Genomic DNA, 18,833 nt, shown 5'->3' with positions numbered 1-18,833 from the left:
GTTGGCTGGGCATCAGTAATCACCCTGCCCCATTGGCTCTTTCATGTCTCACCTTCCCACCTCTCCCCCAACTCAGCAATACCTGTTGCAAAGAGAAAACTGCTGAAGCAGCACTCCCAGCTAGCTTCTCTCAGAAGCCCTGTAGGGCATAGTATTCCCCACCTCGGCCCCCCTGGTCTTGGAAAACTGAGCTGCAGACAGAGCTCAGGTCCAGCCCGAAGCTTCCTTTGCACTGAAGCCTCTGCACTCAGTTCTGATGACTCCTACATTGGGTAGGATCAGGGCTCTGGTAATAGAGATGATCTAGAATCCCACTGAAAGTGACTTACCAGGTTCAGGTGCTCTGGACTGAGGCCTCAGCAAAACTACCCTGTATAAAATGAGCAAGGGTTTGAGGGAGAGGGTCCTGTTCTACCCCCCAGAACGGTCAGGATCACATCCAGGGTACCCCACAAACCCCAAGCCAAGCAGAGGGCAGCTCAGATTTTGTACCACCTGCTTTGGATATCATTGCCTAGAGGTGAGTGCCCAGAATGCCCAGCCTCCATTGCCCACAGAGCCAGGCCCAGTTGGGTTGGAGTATAGACTTAAGAGTTATGAAAGTAGGCAATCGGAGTCTGAGTTTGAGGGATTTGTGCTCTGGGATTTCTCACCCCTCAGACATCTGCAAGGCATCTCTAGGCCTCCTGCTTCCTCTCTCACCACACACACACACCTTCACATTGTTTTCAAGTCCCAGGAAATCTTAACTATTGGGGCAGTTTCTGCTTCTCACTTTGGGGGAGAGAGGCCTTGCCCATTGCAGAACTAGCCCTTTAGCCCTGAGACCTCTGGTGGTATAAGCCTGGTGGCAAGGTAGCAACCAGAAGCTAGAACCAAACCTAGGGGGTTTAGGGGTTTCAGGATTGGTGAGGGCACCACAGTTATGCCTGACCTGCACTCCCCCTTCCTTCCTGCACTATAGATGGAGGCCAAGGACTCCCTCAGACCCCCACAGGTTGTCAGGCTACACTGAGCACAGGACTGGATGATGTACTGTTTCTAGAAGGCTACAAATTCAGGAGATTTCAGTGGGACTGATTTAGGATGCTGTGTGTTTGGGGAGTGGGGGTTGGGAGAGAGGTAGGTGCCTGCTGCCTCTTACACCACCCTGTATAAAATCTGCAATACAGCTTCTTCCATGTACCTGTGCCTGAAATTTCTGCAATAAAGAGGTGTTTGTAAACTCTGGTTTCTTTCTTCCTGCCTGAGGGTGTCAGGCCTGGGTGGGCAGGGGATGCTGGGGGACATTAACGATGTGATGTTCATGGTTTGACCATTTCCCCTGCAATTCCTGGGCTTATGATTCCCCTGAGACCTTGGGTTGCCCTGCCCCATTTCCCCAAGGGGAAACGTAGGGGCGTACCAATTCAGCTTCCTTGGTAGGGTCTTAGGGACTGTAACCTGGGCGGCTGAGTTGATCCAGTTCCAGGCCCATCATAAGTCCATGTTCTGGGAATGGACATAGCCTGGGCAGGATATCCTGAGCCGAATAGGGGTTTGAGTGGTCCAGTACGTGGACGTTTTCTCTACCTCAACCCTGAGGAACTCCCGTTGACCAAGGGGTCCGGGAGCCGCGAAGCTTCCGCCCCCCATCCCGGAACCTTTCTTCTCCACCCTGCTCAGGTTCCGGGAGCCGGCGCTCCGGCGGGCCGGAAGTGGAGGCGGTTGGTGGGGCCGGTGGGGTACGGGGACGCGGCGCGGGCGGCGGTTTGCGGGCTGCGGGTGGACGGAGACGAGTGACCGGTGTCCCGCTGTCTGGTCCCGGCAGGGCTGTGCGCGGCTGCACCGTGCGCGTCGGCAGCGAAACGAACGCGGCGCGGACGAGGCGCCCGCGGCTGGGCCCATGGCCTCCTCCTGCGCGAGCATCGACATCGAGGACGCCACGCAGCACCTGCGGGACATCCTCAAGCTGGACCGGCCCGCGGGGGGTGAGCCGGGACAGCGGGGGTGGGCCGTTGGCGAGCGGGCAGAAGGGCGGCGCGGACCTCAGGGTCCGCAGGTCCCTCAGGACCCATACCGCATCTTCCTGGCTGATGAGATAAGACGAGGGTTGGAGCAGTAAATTCCTGAGCGTGCCCCCCAAGGGTGCAGATCCCTTCTCATCCCGGTGCCGGGCCGTTCTGCCTCGTCCTTCAGCGTCTCTGCTGAAGGTGAGGTTCCTTCTCTCAATCCGCAGGGGCCCCTTCGTGTCCTGGCCCCAAGGTCTGAAGTGTTTCTGAGACTAGCTCAGGTTCCCCATCCTTATGCTGTGTAGTTCAGAGGCCTGGTCTGGGCCCTGTATGCCGAGTTCCGGGTCTAGACCTAAGCACTGTGCTGAGGAGCCACTGGTCACCCTTTGCAACTTGCCCTTCACTCTGGAATACAGACTCCAGGCCTGCTGTTCTAAAACTGATTTTCAGGAGGCAGGTGACCACCCCCGTTCTGTGTCCTTTCTGGGATTAAAGCAAATCACAGACTGCACGGCCCTGATTGGATTAGGCTACAAACATCGGCAAGCCCTAGTTTATATTTCCATTCATTTAGACTTTACATGGGCTTGCAGTGATACCTCAGAGCTGCTCCTGCCCTCAAAGAGCCCCCAGGACATAGAGAACTAATGAGGTTGTAATATAATGCTGTTGTCAATGAAAAAAAGAAAAGGAGTATTTTGGTACTGTGATGGAGACAGGGTACTGAGGTTGGGGCTGGAGAGTGCCTGAGAACAGATTTGAGAGAGAAGACAATGTTTAGGCTAGGTGTTAATAATATGAACAGGTGATTCGGTGTCAGGAATGGCATTCTGCAAAGAAGAAATAGCATGTGTGAAGGCACCAGTTTCCTGACAGGTTTAGGGACCTGTGAAAAGTTGTAGTGGTTGAAAGACCGGCTGGTAATGGTGGTGTGGAGTGTGCAGTGGCCACAGCTGAGAATTGGTGTTTCTTTAAACCCTGTTCTTAAACTTGCTGGGAGGCTCAAACTAGCTGCTTTTAAAAGCAGGCACTGGTGCTCACACTGGGTGGGTTTAGCTACCCCTTGCCACCTGGGGAAGATCCATCTGCTGCCTGAAACCACTGAGCACTTTGCCCCACACCTGGAGTCTGTGCTCCCTTTACTTGTGAGCTTGGCTTAGACTTCTCATGCTCATCAGCTCTGTGAAGACTAGAATGCTCAAAGGTTTGGTAGAGTCTGGCATGGCCAATATTTTGCAGCTTGTTTGTTTGTCCTCATGGTAGCCTGCCTGGGAGGGAGAGTGACCAGCTTACCCCTGAGCAGCTAAAGTGGCTCTGATCCAAATGAAGTGGCCTGGAGGTTTTCCACTTAATTCCTTATATGTTGACTGGTACTTAATTGTCCCATTTGCCAAATAGCTCTTGCTTGTCTCCTCTGGAGGACTGGAGGAGCATGTCAGATGCCAGACTATTTTATGACTAGAAACTTGCCATGTTTTTCAGTGTGGAGCCCTAGTCTCCTTGTCACCTGGGAGTTTTAGGGTGGTATCTGAGCCTATGAGGGTGCTTGAAGTAGCCAACGGCAAGCAACTGAAATGCTGCCTTTCCTGACTACTACACACCTCATCCTAGAGTTTCTCTCCATTGTCCAGTTCCTTCATGTCCATTCCTTCTGAGGTTACCTGCCCGAGGTGGCTTCTTCTGAGCCATTTCTTTGAGGGGCTAGTTTCCTTCCTTTCTTACTCCTACATCTTATCAGTGTCCTTTCATGCCTTGGGAGCCCATCTTCCCTTCTCTACCATTTGCCACTGTCTTGGTCTAGGACCTGATGTCTCTTACCTGGATTCTTAACTATCTTACATGCCTCCTTAGAGCAGTCATTCTTCTGGCCATAGCAGACCATGTCACCTTCCCGTTTAAAACTCTGTGTGGCTCTCAATGCCACAGGGAGAATTTAAGCATCCAAGGCTTCATATCTGAGACCTCTGTGGCTTGTCTTTCCTTCATCTTTCCTATGTTTGTGTGGTCCAGCCACACTGGCTCTGATGGACCTCCTTTTATGAAGTCTGTCCTGACCCTTCCCATGCCTTCCCTCAAGTACAGAGTCCGTCTGTGCTAATCTGGGCCTAAATATTAATTGGCTTCACAGGGTTCTTGATGGCTTTACTCCAAAGACATGCATGTCTTTGGTTCTTGCAGACATTGTGTCAACCATCAGTGTTTATGGAACAAAAGATGAACCAAGGGTACTCCTCCCTACTGACATGGCTCCCTCAGTTGAATGTTCCTAGAGCACCTCATGGTTTTTTTTTTTTTTTTTTTTTTTAAGATTTCATTTATTTGACAGAGAGAGCACAAGCAGGGGGAATGGCAAAGGGCGAGGGAGAAGCAGGCTACCCACTGAGCAGGGGACCCTGGGTTCCTGACCTGAGCTAAAGGCAGATGCTTAACCAATTGACCCCCCAGGTGTCCTGAGGACCTCATGATTCTTAAATGAAGTTCTGTAGGAGGAGAGGCCAGTGGGTAGGTGGAACAACCTCAATAGAGTGGACGTTTTTGTCCTCAGGTCCCAGTGCAGAGAGCCAGCGGCCATCTAATGCCTACAATGGGGATCTCAACGGGCTTCTTGTCCCAGACCCCCTCTGCTCAGGTGATGGTACTTCAGCAAACAAGCCTGGTCTCCGGGCCATGCCACCTATTAACCTTCAGGAAAAGCAGGTCATGTGAGTGTCTGCGAAATGGCAGTGGTGGTGTTGGGGTCCTTGGGGTGGTGTACTTAACCACATTATATTTGTACTAGGTTGAGGGGCAAGGACAAGCTCAAGAGCTTGGGCTGGATCTGAAGTTTGGGCTTCCATTTTAGCATGGAAATAGGCCCATTACTAAGGAGGGAGGTGAGCAAAGGGAGCTTTGGGTATGGGGACCAGTGGAGCAGGCAGAGTTGAGCATCTGGGACTTGACACCTTCACCAGAGTGGTTGTATTCTCTCCCCCTTCCAACCCTGCCCATTGAGACTTTGCGGGAACAGGAGTCAAGCTTGTGCACCCCTCCCCCTAGCTGCCTCACAGGAGATGACAGCTCTACATGCATCGGGATTTTGGCCAAGGAGGTGGAGATTGTGGCTAGCAGTGACTCTAGCATCTCAAGCAAAGCACGGGGCAGCAACAAGGTGGGCACCACGACGTTGTGGCATGTATGGTGGATGCGGGCACATTAAGCCTCTCCCTCCCCTCCCATGCTGCCAGTTACTGTGACGATCACCTTGACAGGTAGTGTGCCTCAGTCTCAGGAAGCCAGGGTTAGCGGCCACATCTCTGTGGGAATCTGGCCCCAAGAGTTGTGAATAGGTGGCTGGGCTCACACATGTGGCCTCTCGTGTCCCCAGGGATGCTGGAGATCAACCGGGCCCTGATAAATCTACCCTAGCCCTCAGCCTCTACGACCATCTTCACCCTTTGTTCTCAGGTGAAAATCCAGCCCGTGGCCAAGTATGACTGGGAACAGAAATACTACTACGGCAACCTGATAGCTGTGTCCAACTCCTTTTTGGCTTATGCCATTCGGGGTGAGTAGGGGCAGGAGAGGGGAGGGAGGTGTTCTGCTGGAAGCCCCAGAGATGCAGGTCCAGTGTCAGACCACTCAGCCCACTCAGCTCTTAGGGTACAATAGAAGGTTTGTCTGTCTTGCCTCCACCTATGACAGGCCTTGGGGAGCCGAGGGGGAAGTCTGAGCTTGAGATCGGTAGTGGCAAAGAGGTAGGCAAGGGCAGGGCTTCTCTGCTGCTGCCCGGGCCTGGATACTTCCTCAGGACCTCCCGCTCTTCTGATTCCAGCTGCCAGCAATGGCTCAGCGATGGTGCGGGTGATCAGTGTCAGCGCTTCAGAGCGGACCCTGCTCAAGGGCTTCACGGGCAGTGTGGCTGATCTGGCCTTTGCACACCTCAATTCCTCACAGCTGGCCTGCCTGGATGAGGCAGGCAACCTGTTCGTGTGGCGCTTGGCTCTGGTGAATGGCAAAATTCAGTATCCTTTCTCTGGGGTGGAATGGGGGCTACCAGACAAACCTCATCATCCACCTGTTTAGCCCTTAACACCGTGCTCAGAGAAGAGATCTTGGTCCACATCCAGCAGCCAGAGGGCACACCACTGAACCACTTCCGCAGGATCATCTGGTGCCCCTTCATCCCGGAGGAGAGTGAGGACTGCTGTGAGGAGGGCAGCCCCACGGTGGCCCTGTTGCACGAGGACCGGGTGAGGGAACCAGGCATGTGGGGAGAGAAGGGTTCAGAGAAGCCATGATGTGGGCAGGGGCTGAGCACTCACCTTGTACCCTCCAGGCTGAGGTGTGGGATCTGGACATGCTCCGCGCCAACCACAGCACCTGGCCTGTGCGTGTCAGCCAAATCAAGCAAGGCTTCATCGTGGTAAAAGGCCACAGCACCGTAAGCCTGCGACTGACTGCCCCCCTGCCCTCCCCCGTTTCCTTACGCCCCTCATCTCTTCCTTGAACCTTCAGCTGCGCAGGCAGCTTTACTGGCACTCTGCCCATGGGAACTCTGAACACAAAGTGGCCCTTACCTATAGAGTGCACACCTAACCTGCTGAACCCTGCGAGGCTGGTCTTCTGTACAGCCCCTCATTTAGTGAGGCTTTGATACAGATGTACACATCCACTGTGGGTCAGCTCAGCTCACTACCATCCTCACCGGAGAAGGGCTTGCTCCTACCACTAGTCAGGTGGCAAAGCAAGGCTCTTTGGGTTCTTCCCAGTGCCTGAGTGAAGGGGCCCTCTCACCTGATGGGACTGTCCTGGCTACTGCAAGCCATGATGGCTTTGTCAAGTTCTGGCAGATCTACATTGAGGGGCAGGATGAGCCAAGGTAAGGCAGGGCCTGAGGGACCAAGATTCCCCCCGCCCCCCACCCCTAGGTGAGGACAAGATCATCCACTCATATCCCTTGTCTGCCTCCTTGCAGGTGTCTGCATGAATGGAAGCCTCATGATGGGCGGTCCCTTTCCTGCCTCCTATTCTGTGACAACCACAAGAAACAGGACCCTGAGTGAGTGAGTGGGCAGGCAGGCAGGTAGAGGGCTGGACCTTGGTTCTCCAGTAGGGGGTCCAGCCAGCTATTCGAGGCCTTGCTGCTTTGCAGAGTCCCTTTCTGGAGGTTCCTCATCACTGGTGCTGACCAGAATCGGGAGCTCAAGATGTGGTGCACGGTGTCCTGGACCTGCCTCCAGACCATTCGGTAAGCAGAGGCTGAGCAGGGGCAGCAGGGAGACAGATTGGGCTCTTTCCACTTTCTATCTCATTAATCCTGCCTCCCCGGCCCTACAGCTTCTCCCCAGATATCTTCAGCTCAGTGAGTGTGCCCCCCAGCCTCAAGGTTTGTCTGGACCTCTCAGCAGAATACCTTATTCTCAGCGATGTGCAACGGAAGGTAGGCTGTTGTGGGGACAGCCTGGGCAGAGCTGGTATCGTCAGGGAGGCAGGGGTGTCGAGCACAGCCCCAGCACTCACAGCCTCTGAGCCCAGCTGTGAGTGCACTGTGTGTGCAGGTCCTCTATGTGATGGAGCTGCTGCAGAACCAGGAGGAAGGCCGTGCCTGCTTCAGCTCCATCTCTGAGTTCCTGCTCACCCATCCTGTGCTGAGTTTCGGTATCCAGGTCGTGAGTCGCTGTCGACTGCGGCACACTGAGGTGCTGCCTGCCGAGGAGGAGAATGACAGCCTAGGGGCTGGTGAGCTGCTCAGGGTCAGGGAACATGTTTGTCTGTAGCGAAGTGTGGAGGCATAGAAGGCCAGGGCTTAGTTGCCCACGCTGTCTTCGTAGATGGGAGCCACGGAGCTGGTGCCATGGAGTCTGCAGCCGGTGTGCTCATCAAACTCTTTTGTGTGCATACTAAGTGAGTGTGTTGGGGAATCTGACCTGTGCCCTGTCTGTGCCCCTCCCCACCCTACTGATGCTGGCCTCTTTGAGCTCTCTCCCATGCTCACCCTTCTCTGCCTGTAGGGCCTTGCAGGATGTGCAGATCCGTTTCCAGCCGCAGTTGAACCCTGATGTGCTGGCCCCACTCCCCACCCACACTGCCCATGAGGACTTCAGTGAGTGAGGTGTAAGAGGGAGGCAGGGTCTGAGTGACCAGGGTCTGAGATCTGACTCAAGTGGCAGCTTTCTCCACAGCATTTGGAGAGTCTCGGCCTGAACTGGGCTCTGACGGCCTGGGGTCATCTACCCAAGGCTCCCAGCCCGACCCCCGACGCATAGTGGAGCTGCCTGCGCCTGCTGACTTCCTCAGTCTGAGCAGTGAGACCAAGCCCAAGCTGATGACACCTGACGCCTTCATGACACCTAGCGCCTCCCTGCAGCAGGTGTGCTGGGGGAGGGGTGTGGGGCTCAGGGCAGGGGGCCCCCGGACCGCCCCACGTGCAGGCCACAGCCTTACTCTCCTGCATCTCCCCAGATCGCTGCATCCCCCAGCAGCTCCAGCTCCAGCTCCAGCCCCAGCTCCTCCTCTCTTACAGCTGTGTCTGCCATGAGCAGCGCCTCAGCTGTGGACCAGTCCTTGCCCAGGTGAAGCGACGGTCAGAGTTGGGGGATGGCGGGGGCTGGTGCCAGGTGATGCCAAGCTCTGGCTGCTACACCTCCGCCTTCCTGCCAGCAGGCCGCCTGAGGAGCTGACCTTGAGCCCCAAGCTGCAGCTGGATGGCAGTCTGGCACTGAGCAGCAGCAGCAGCAGCCTGCAAGCAAGCCCACGCAGCCTCTTGCCCAGCCTGCTCCCAGGGCCAGCTGACAAACTGACTCCCAAAGCACCTGGGCAGGTGTGTGTTTGGGTGTGTATGAAGTGCAGGGTGGCAGGTATGTGGTATTGGGACGCTTGGTGGTACTTTCCTCCCACAGCACCTGAGGTCTTTCCCTGAGGTCATCCCAGCCTCCCCTGTTCCCTGGAGGGCAGCTTCTCAGCCTGTATCCATCCCCACCTCCTCTTCTCCTGGGCTGTGGGAGTTTTGACCTGCACCCCCCTTCTCCACTGTCCCTTCGCTGCAGACATCAGGCCTCATATGTGTGCCCCCCACCCCCACGCCCCACCACCTAAGCCCCATTTCTGCTCTGCCTCAGGTGCCTACTGCTGCCTCTGCACTGTCCCTGGAGCTGCAGGAAGTGGAGCCCCTGGGGCTACCCCAGGCTTCTCCCAGCCGCACCCGCTCCCCTGATGTTATCTCCTCAGCTTCCACTGCCCTGTCCCAGGACATCCCTGAGATCGCCTCTGAGGCCCTGTCCCGTGGTTTTGTCTCCTCTGCTCCTGAGGGTCTTGAGCCAGACAGTATGGCCTCAGCTGCCTCAGCGCTCCACCTGCTGTCCCCACGGCCCCGGCCAGGGCCCGAGCTTGGCTCCCAGCTTGGCCTGGATGGAGGCCCTGGGGATGGGGATCGGCATAGTACCCCTTCCCTTTTGGAGGCAGCATTGACCCAGGAGGCCACAGCCCCTGACAGTCAGGTCTGGCCTACGGCACCAGACATTACTCGTGAGACCTGTAGCAGCCTAGCAGAGAGGTGAGGACCCTGGGAGAGGAACGTGTGCTGGTGGGAGGGGTTCCAGATAGAGTTGTCGTTGTTGAGTTGGCCTGTTCCTCCAGTCCCAGGAATGGCCTCCAGGAGAAGCACAAGAACCTGGCCTTCCACCGACCACCTTACCACCTGCTGCAGCAACATGACAGCCAGGATGCCAGTGCTGAGCAAAGGTGGATGTCACCCTACACTGTTTGTCTCATGAGGGAGGGCCCGCAAGTGGGTCGGTGCTGATTTTTCTCCCTCCCCTTTTTACAGTGACCATGATGATGAGGTGGCTAGCCTTGCCTCTGCTGCAGGGGGCTTTGGTGCCAAAGTTCCCCCTCCACGGCTACCGGCCAAGGACTGGAAGACCAAGGGTTCTCCTCGAGCCTCACCCAAGCTTAAGAGAAAGGGCAAGAAAGATGACGGGTAGGGGGTGAGGTCCTATGGCCCGGGAGAGGGGTGGTCCTCCGGCTGCCCTGTGTGACATGGCCTGAGGTGCTTCTTGTCCATGGCAGGGATTCAGCTGTGGGATCCCGGCTCATGGAACACCAGGTAAGTGAAGTAACGGCCTTTCTATTTCTGGGACTCCTCCCTGTGAGGGTGGGGGAGAGCTCTGGGCCACTCCCTGGTCTGGTGCATGGGAATGTATGGGGCAGGCATCACCTGCCTGTCGGTGCTCTTGGCAGGTGGCAGAAGCTCCTGAGGACTGGCCAGCACTAATTTGGCAACAGCAGAGGGAGCTGGCAGAGCTGCGGCACAGCCAGGAAGAATTGCTGCAGCGTCTTTGCAGCCAGCTTGAAGGTCTGCAGAGCACCGTCACGGGCCACGTAGAACGCGCCCTGGAGTCACGGCATGAGCAGGAGCGTATCCTTACGGGTCATGGCCCGGCATGGCATAGGGTTAGGGACGGGAGCAGCATTCTTGGCCCAGGAAGGGATGTGGGACCTGCCCCAGGCCTATTCCTTAGCTACAGTGCAGAGCGGCGGCTGGAGCGGGCACTGGCTGAGGGGCAGCAGCGGGGTGGGCAGCTGCAGGAGCAGCTGACCCAACAACTGTCCCAGGCACTGTCTTCGGCTGTCGCTGGGCGGCTGGAGCGCAGCCTACGGGATGAGATCAAGAAGACGGTGCCTCCGTGTGAGTTGGGCGTGGAGACTTCTGGATGGGCCAGGTGGGAGTGGGGCTTCCTGTCTGCCAAGCTGCCTTTTGTGGCTCCACCTATTCCTCTTGGTCCTGCCGCAGGTGTCTCCAGGAGCCTGGAGCCAGTGACAGGCCAGCTGAGTAGCTCAGTGGCCACCAAGCTCACAGCCGTGGAGGGTAGCATGAAAGAGAGTATCTCCAAGCTGCTAAAGTCCAAGGTGCTATAGGGCCCGAGACCCGGGAGGTTGGTGGTTGGTGGGCCTGGTCATGCCAACTTGGGCTTAGCCTTTCAACTCAGCCCTCCCTCTACCCCCAGAACCTGACAGATGCCATTGCCCGAGCAGCTGCAGACACATTACAGGGGCCAATGCAGGCCGCCTACCGTGAAGCCTTCCAGAGTGTGGTGCTGCCGGCCTTTGAGAAGAGCTGCCAGGCCATGTTCCAACAGATCAATGATAGCTTCCGACTGGGCACGCAAGAGTGTGAGTGGGGTCATATGCCTCACGGTGGGAGGGGCTGTCCCTCTCTTCCCCTACCATTCCTCTCACGGCCCCTGTGGTCGCCTCCCAGACTTGCAGCAGCTGGAGAGCCACATGAAGAGCCGGAAGGCGCGAGAACAGGAGGCACGGGAGCCTGTGTTAGCCCAGCTGCGGGGCCTGGTCAGCACACTGCAGGGCGCCACTGAGCAGATGGCGGCCACCGTGTCCAGCAGCGTCCGGGCTGAGGTGCAGCACCAGCTGCACGTGGCTGTGGGCAGGTGTGTGGTATTGGGCAGGGTATTGGGCAAGGTGCCGGGTTTGGAAAGCGCCAGACCAGACTTCCTGTCTGCCTCATCTCCCTCACTTCCCTTTGCAGTCTGCAGGAATCCATTTTAGCACAGGTACAGCGCATCGTTAAGGGCGAGGTGAGTGTAGCCCTCAAGGAGCAACAGGCCGCCGTGACGTCTAGCATCATGCAGGCCATGCGTTCAGCTGCTGGCACGCCTGTCCCCGCTGCCCACCTTGACTGCCAGGCCCAGCAAGCCCATATCCTGCAGCTGCTGCAGCAGGGCCACCTCAATCAGGCCTTCCAGCAGGTATGCCAGGCAGTAGGTCCAGGTAAGGGTCAGGTGTCTCCTGACAGGACCCACACACCGTACCCTACCCGCCAGGCTCTGGGTGGTCTGGCCCCAGTACAATATTCTTTGTTCTCTTTGGCTTCAGGCCATTTCCCCTTCTTTCCCCTCTGCCTGGACCCTTTCGAAATCTCTACCTCCGCCTACCTTGCTTCATGACCACCCCGCTCAGGAAACCTTTCCTGATCCCCCAGAGTAACAACACGGTTCTCTAGTACTGTCTCTAGGCCCCTGAGCATCCCCCCTCCGGAGCCCTCAGTACCCTCCTCTGGTCATCCTCACCCGAACCACACGGCCAGACAAGCAGGTATTCCCTTCTGACCTTAGCTATAAACACTCTTCTCTCCCTAGGCCCTGACAGCTGCTGACCTGAACCTGGTGCTGTATGTGTGTGAAACTGTGGACCCAGGGCAGGTTTTTGGGCAGCCACCCTGCCCACTCTCCCAGCCTGTGCTCCTTTCCCTCATCCAGCAGCTGGCCTCTGACCTTGGTACTCGAACTGACCTCAAGCTCAGGTGAGTGGACTCAGGGATCAGGAGACAGGCTGGGGTGAAGGTGGAGGAGTAGTCCAAGCAGAGACTCCTGCCTGACTCTGCTTCCTCATTTTCTCCACCAGTCCCCTCTGTCCCCACCCATCTCCGACTTTGAGACCCCCCCCACCCCCTTTTGTCAGCAGTCCTTCTGGGCCTCAGTGCCACCAGGGGGCGCTCCTGTCTGCTGGAGCCCACCTTTATGCTGTCCCTTTCTTCCACCACAGCTACCTGGAAGAGGCTGTGATGCACCTGGACCACAGTGACCCCATCACTCGGGACCACATGGGCTCCGTCATGGCCCAGGTGCGCCAGAAGCTCTTCCAGTTCCTGCAGGCTGAACCACACAACTCACTTGGCAAAGTGGCCCGGCGTCTCAGCCTCATGCTGCACGGTCTTGTAACCCCTAGCCTCCCTTAGCTAAGCCTGCCTCGCCCAGGGGTGGGGAGGCACTGAAGGCCAGCAGACAGGCCTAGGGGAAAAGCAGGGTCATGTCTACTCTTTTACCTGCTCAGGCTCCCACCTCGGGGGTGTTTGAGGGGAGAGCACTGGCTGTGGTCTATAGGCTGTGGTAGCCAGCAGGTTTAGGCTGGGCCCAGGGTGGGTATTGTGCCTTCTTGGGTTCTGCCATGCCTGGAGCATGACCCCTGAGATTGCGACACCACTTGAGTTGAATTTTCCATGTTCCTTTTTACCTCCGATTTGGATCTTTTTGTTTTTGAAAAACATTGAGAAATTCAATTAAATGCTTTTGGAATAAAATGGAGTATGTGTGTGCTTTTGGTGTACCTTTGATAAGGACCTCTGTTCTCTCTCCCCTCTTCCCTGCGTGGAGCTCTGTCTAGGCTAACCCAGGTGCCTGGACACCCACCCTCATCTGCACAGCTACCTTCCCAGATTCCCTCTCCATCTCTGAGACAAGGGCCCTGGGGTCAGCTCTGCGGTTGCCCGTGTCCCCAGCTTTTCTCCCTGGGGTCCCTCCCCTCCCTCCCGATCTGGGTACTGGGGCGGGCTGCCAGCTGGCCTTGGGCCCCGCCCCCGGCTCCCATCCAATCACAATCTCTTCTTCCGGGGGCTGGGCCGAAGGGCTGTGCTTCCAAGCTGCTTCCAAGCTGCTAGCTCCAGCACTAGGCTCCCAGCCGGGGATGATGCGGGGATGATGCACAGCTATTGCTCCTGTCAGCACCGCCAGAGACTGCCCCGACCTTCCGGTGTGCTGGGGCTGTTGCTGCTATTGCTACCACTCGGTGAGTGCGGGAGTGCTGGACCCAGCTTAGCGGCTGGGTGGCACACCGTCTCCCTAGTCTAGGTATAGGGCGTGTGAGAGCTGAGGCCCAGCCTTCCTGAACCCTGGGAACCAGGCTGGAAAGGAGGTGTGAGGGCTTTAGGGAGGGGATAATACGTGCCAGTGGCTTTAGGATGCAAAATAGGCATGAACTGACACAGTCAAGGGGAAAGGACCCCAAAATTCCACATCGCCCATTCTGGTAAAGGGAGACTTAGGCTCTTGTGAGACCCCCTAGACCAACTGTGGGACCCCTGAGGCCCTCTCTTAGGGTCTGATCTGGATTCCGGCCCCACCTGTCCTGCCCTACCTGGCTGAGAACACCTGTCTTTGGGGATGGGGTGGGATGACCAAGTAAGCTTGTCCGGCCTGCAGGACAGTTAAGGGAGCCCGTAGCCCTGGACCCTGCCCCTCTTCTCTGTGTCCTGACTCCTTCACTTCGACCATCCTCACCTGACCTGTCACCCTAGAAGCTCAGAGAAAGAGCCAACCCCTTGGGACAGGACACCTTCTTCCCCCCACCCCACTGCTCTCCACATATCCTGTCCGGGTTGTGCCCAGAGGGGAGACAGTGCAGGTGGATCCCCAGACATGCCCATTGGTTCCCGGGGGTGCCTCTGTTTCACGCTGAGTCACGTCCCCGAGCATACCCAGGTAAACAAGCCCCTGGGGGCTTGGCCATGAAGGGGGGCGGGGCGGCTCGTTCTATCAAACACTCTCCACCCCCACCCCTAGTCCTTACATCTCCCCTGGCAGCAGCTGCAATGGGCCCAGGGGGCTGTGACACCATATACCAGGGCTTCGCGGACTGTCTCATCCGCTTGGGGGACGACATGGGTCTTGGAGGCGAGCTGGAGACTGTCTGCAGGTAAGAGCAGGTGTGAAGACAGCCACCTAACTGTGGGACCCCCTCACCACCACCCTGGGGCCTGAACCTTTCCCTTCCCATTACAAAAACCTCTTTGCCCCACCTAATTATCCTAACCCCAAGCCTTTAACAGGTCTTGGAATGACTTCCACATCTGTGCCTCCCGAGTCCTGTTGCACTGCCCAGAGGAGGCTGCCGCTGTGTGGGAGTCACTACAGCAAGAAGCTCGCCGGGCCGCGCACCCGGATAATTTGCATGCTCTGTGTGGCACCCCTGTGCGTATTAGGGAGCATGGCACAGGCCCTGAGACCAACCAGGAGACGCTGCAGGCAAGAGCATCTGCACCCACCCCCGCCCCAACACCCCCGCTGCTGGCGGCTGCTCTGGCGCTCGCCTGCCTCCTGGGGCCTCTGGCCTAGCCAGTCTGGTGGAGTAGCAGCACCCCGGCCTCCTACTGGGGATCTGCAGAGTGCCCTTGGCTTTCATTAAAGGTATTTATGTTTGTACTAAGCTCCTTCCTTTCTTCTGGCCACAGCCAGCCCCGCTTGCTTGGGGCGGAGCCTCCAGAAGCTGATCCCCAGGGATGGATAGGCGGGACCCATGGCCACCACAGGGGACTCAATCTTTCTACTTACAGACACTCATTTCCCAGGGCTGGCTGAGCAGTTTTCCATTGTGTGCAGGTTCCAGGAGCTCTGGTGGTGACCCGAAATCTTCCGGAATGCACAGCCTTCCTCTGTTCTCCTGGGCTGGCATTTCTACCTCCTGCCTGCCCCTCCTATTCTGGCCCCTATGGACATGTGAGGGGGTGAAGTGTCCCACCCCGCCCCCACCCCCCTTGAGCCAGTTCACCCCCATCCCCAGGTTCGTTCTGGCCTCCACATTCCTACCATCTCTGCTAACTACCATCTTGGCCTTCAAGACAATTAAGTGCTCTTTCCTCTCCGTCTCCGGGGTCCTGGTCTACCTGAGGGGAACCTGTTCCCGAAGGTGGGGAGTCCATATTGGGGTCTATATTCAAGTCCCTGAGGTGACCTGGAGCTGCAGAAACTGGGGTCCTGATGAGGATTTCTCTGGCCTCTGCTGTACCTTGTTCTTTGAGAAGAGGTATGCAGTGTGAAGTCGATAATCCCAGAAGACTTTCTGGAAGCATGGAATGAGTATGTGATGTGTGAGGAAATCCTGTTCATCCTGGTGGAGAAGAGCAAGAATCTGCCTGGGCAGAATCCTGAGGGAAGGAGGAGTCCTCAGAGAGGGTGAAACCTTCTCTCAATCAGTCCTGCACCACCACCTCTAGGACCTTACTCCAAGCTACCACCCCATGACTTGTGTGGGCAGTGCCATGGCCTCACTGACTTCTGCTCTCATTCCCTCTGCTTTATGCCCCCCACTTTTTTAAAATTTAGAACTGATTCCGATGTTAAAGCCCCTTTTCATTGTCTATGAGTCCCTGCATAAGCCAGTTCTGCCCACAGTTGATTCCGTCCACTCCTGCGACTCCTGTCTGAGCGTGGAGCAGGAATCTACCTACTCAGTCCTTGGCATCAGGGGAGGCCTCAGGGAAGGCATGTGATGGGGGGTGATAGAGGAGGTCAGGGTGTGAGACTTACAGGTGGTAGAGGAGAGATGGGGCTGAGTTGGAGAGGGCTTTACAAGAGGAGCCCAAAGGAATCAGGGTAGGAATCTAGAGCTTAGCAGACTAGGTTTACACTAAAGCCCCCCATGCTGGGGGGCTACTGCCTCCAGGACAGAACCAGGCCTAATTGAACCCTTGTTTGGCTCCAGCGTGACAGGTGCCTCCAGAGACCTCCATCCTCGTGTATTAGGAGCCCTACTTCATCCATTCTTCTCAAACACCATCCCATTCCAGTTAGCTCAGATACCTCAGTCAACTCTCTCTGCCCTACCTTTGTTCCTCTGCTTCATTCACCTGTACTTTTATCTCACTTCTCCCAACCAGTCATTTTTTTTTTTTTTTTAAGATCTGGGTTTATTTATTTTTTTAAAGAGTTTATTTATTTATTTGACAGAGAGAGACACAGCGAGAGAGGGGACACAAGCAGGGGGAGTGGGAGAGGGAGAAGTAGGCTTCCTGCGGAGCAGGGAGCCCGATGCAGGGCTCGATCCCAGGACCCCGGGATCATGACCTGAGCCGAAGGCAGACGCTTAACGACTGAGCCACCCAGGTGCCCCTTCCAACCAGTCATTACCCATCTTCTCACATCACCTAAAGGAGAAAGTTCAGGAGAAAATCTCTCCCACATCTGCCCCACTTTGACCACCAGAATTTTCCAAAAGGAAAGGCCAGGATTTATCCCTTTGGGTCTTTTTTTTTTTTTTTTTTGAGATTTTATTTATTTATTTGACAGCACACAAGCAGGGGGAGCAGCAGAGGGAGAGGGAGAAGCAGGCTCTGCTGAGCAGGGAGCCCAACGGACGCGGGGCTCGATCCCAGGACTCCGGTATCAGACCTGAGTGGAAGGCAGACGCTTAACCAACTGACTACCCAGCCCCTCCCCTCTTTGGGTCTTGGTACATTTATTCTCTGTACTCAGAATGCCCTTCTCCATATCCTCCTGGTGAACTCCTTTTCTTGCTCGGTATCACTTCCTTCCTAATCCTGACTCCAAACCTGAATCAGAAGCCTCCTACAGGTCCACACAGCTCCCCAGTTGTCTTCTTAGTACTGATAACACTGGCTTACTACTGTCTGGGTCCAGGTCGGAATTCTCCACTCTATAACACGTCCTCTTTATGTCTCTAGCACACAACTTAGGGCTGGGTATAAAGAGTACACTTGTGGAAGTGTGTGGACTCAAAGACAGAAACTCTAAGCCCAGCATAGAAAGTGTTATAGTCAACAGGGTGCCTGGGTGGCTCAGTTGGTTAAACGACTGCCTTCGGCTCAGGTCATGATCCTGGAGTCCGGGCATCGAGTCCCGCATCGGGCTCCCTGCTCAGCAGTGAGTCTGCTTCTCCCTCGGACCCTCCCCCCCTCATGCTCTCTCTATCTCATTCTCTCTCTCAAATAAATAAATAAAATCTTAAAAAAAAAAAAAAAGAACGTGTTATAGTCAGTAAGAGCTTGGATTGAGAATGACCTCAGGATGGAGGATGTGTCATTTGGGGCAGCCCCCTTACCTAGCTTGGGCATACTTTGGGAAGGATGATGCTGGGAATCCAGACCCCAAAAGTCTTCTCACAGCCCCTCTTGGTGGGTGGCTAGGAGCAGTCTGCTTCCAGGAGCAGGGGCTCAACTGCTTTGGCCAGCCATCAGGGGGAATTACCATCCTCCTGCTGTGACCTACTTTACCCTGGTTTTTGCTCCCTAAGTCCCTGCTCTTCCCTGGAATTGATCGACCTGGCGTGTGTGCATGGGGGTGGGGACAGAATCTGCTTTCTGGCCAGGGGCTTAAGAGCTTTGTATCTTTTATCGCAGAGCTGGAGGAGAGGGGTGGGCTGATAGCCAGACTGGGCCCTGGACACATCTGCCCAGGCCAGAGCATAATGGTGAGGGTGTGTCTCACATTTACAGCTCTGTGGACATGGAATAGCTTATTGCTCAGGGGAGAGACTGGGGGATGAATGTCCTGAACCCAGTCCCTCTGCATCGACATACCTCTTCATCTCAGGACCCTGTGTTCTTTGCCAGAGTCCAGACCAGCATCTGCCAGTAGCAAGGGCTCAATAAATACTTGTTGGATTAATTTGCTGAATGTCTGTAAAATTGGGGTGTTGTGTGTGAATTTCTAAGCCCCACCAACCCTAGAATTCCATATTACTTTTAACCTTCACAACAATTCTGTGGGGTCAGGATTATGATCCCCATAAAACATAAGAAAAATGAGGCTTGAGGAGAAGAGATGTCTTGCCTAAGGTTACACAGCTGTGAAAGTGTCAGAGCTTGGGATATGATCCCAGGTTTGTTTGACCCCAAAGTCATGCCCTTAATCACTAGACTTTTGGAAGTGACTTTTTTTTTGGGGGGGGAGGTGGGGCAGCAACGATTTTTAAAGGTGTTTTTTAATTCTTAATATTTTAAAATTTAAATTCAATTAACCAACACACAGTACATCATTAGTTTCAGATGTAGTGTTCAACAATTCATCAGTTGCGTATAACACCCAGTGCTCATCACATCATGTGCCCTCCTTAATGCCCATCACCCGGTTACTCTGCCCCCCCACCTCCCAAAGGTGTTTTTTTTAAATAAATTTTTTTATGAAACTCTGCTACATGAAACAGACCATGATGTTTTATTGCTTTTAATTTATTTTTAGGTTTAAAGTATAACATTGGCTTATAAGTCAATTAAAGATAATTTCATGTATGAAGTAAATAATATTTTAACAAATGAACCGACAGAAATGAGGTAGA

General features: G+C 55.4%; 2 protein-coding genes across 7 annotated transcripts; both read left to right on the top strand.

The window, feature by feature from the left end:
• Positions 1-1,685: 1,685 nt before the first annotated feature.
• On the top strand, positions 1,686-13,065 carry EDC4 (enhancer of mRNA decapping 4). 4 transcript variants are annotated; one of them, XM_027618133.2, is made up of 29 exons: positions 1,686-1,970; positions 4,537-4,693; positions 5,028-5,139; positions 5,436-5,535; positions 5,803-5,992; positions 6,073-6,220; positions 6,307-6,411; positions 6,740-6,849; positions 6,946-7,029; positions 7,123-7,218; positions 7,308-7,410; positions 7,529-7,709; positions 7,802-7,874; positions 7,982-8,073; positions 8,153-8,340; positions 8,433-8,542; positions 8,634-8,790; positions 9,089-9,522; positions 9,606-9,710; positions 9,796-9,948; positions 10,038-10,074; positions 10,209-10,386; positions 10,501-10,656; positions 10,762-10,877; positions 10,976-11,141; positions 11,230-11,416; positions 11,515-11,734; positions 12,125-12,288; positions 12,531-13,065. In XM_027618133.2, exons 1-29 carry the CDS (start codon positions 1,886-1,888, stop codon positions 12,721-12,723), a joined length of 4,200 nt encoding a protein of 1,399 aa, XP_027473934.2. In that variant the 5' UTR covers positions 1,686-1,885; the 3' UTR covers positions 12,724-13,065. The 4 variants fall into 4 exon arrangements, with proteins under 4 accessions (XP_027473934.2, XP_027473932.2, XP_027473931.2 ...); XM_027618131.2 differs by having other exon boundaries at positions 8,631-8,790; positions 12,531-13,063; XM_027618130.2 differs by having other exon boundaries at positions 8,141-8,340; positions 12,531-13,063.
• A 371-nt stretch (positions 13,066-13,436) lies between these two features.
• NRN1L (neuritin 1 like) lies at positions 13,437-14,941 on the top strand. Of its 3 annotated transcripts, none has more exons than XM_027620007.1 (3): positions 13,437-13,550; positions 14,324-14,456; positions 14,590-14,941. In XM_027620007.1, exons 1-3 carry the CDS (start codon positions 13,460-13,462, stop codon positions 14,873-14,875), a joined length of 510 nt encoding a protein of 169 aa, XP_027475808.1. In that variant the 5' UTR covers positions 13,437-13,459; the 3' UTR covers positions 14,876-14,941. The 3 variants fall into 3 exon arrangements, with proteins under 3 accessions (XP_027475808.1, XP_027475809.1, XP_027475810.1); XM_027620008.1 differs by having other exon boundaries at positions 13,451-13,550; positions 14,345-14,456; XM_027620009.1 differs by having other exon boundaries at positions 13,462-13,550; positions 14,348-14,456.
• The last annotated feature ends 3,892 nt before the right edge of the window (positions 14,942-18,833 follow it).

Source organism: Zalophus californianus, chromosome 17 (genome assembly GCF_009762305.2).
Source record: "Zalophus californianus isolate mZalCal1 chromosome 17, mZalCal1.pri.v2, whole genome shotgun sequence".
NCBI classification, from domain to species: Eukaryota; Metazoa; Chordata; class Mammalia; order Carnivora; family Otariidae; genus Zalophus; species Zalophus californianus.
This window is presented reverse-complemented; position numbering and strand designations above follow the sequence as displayed.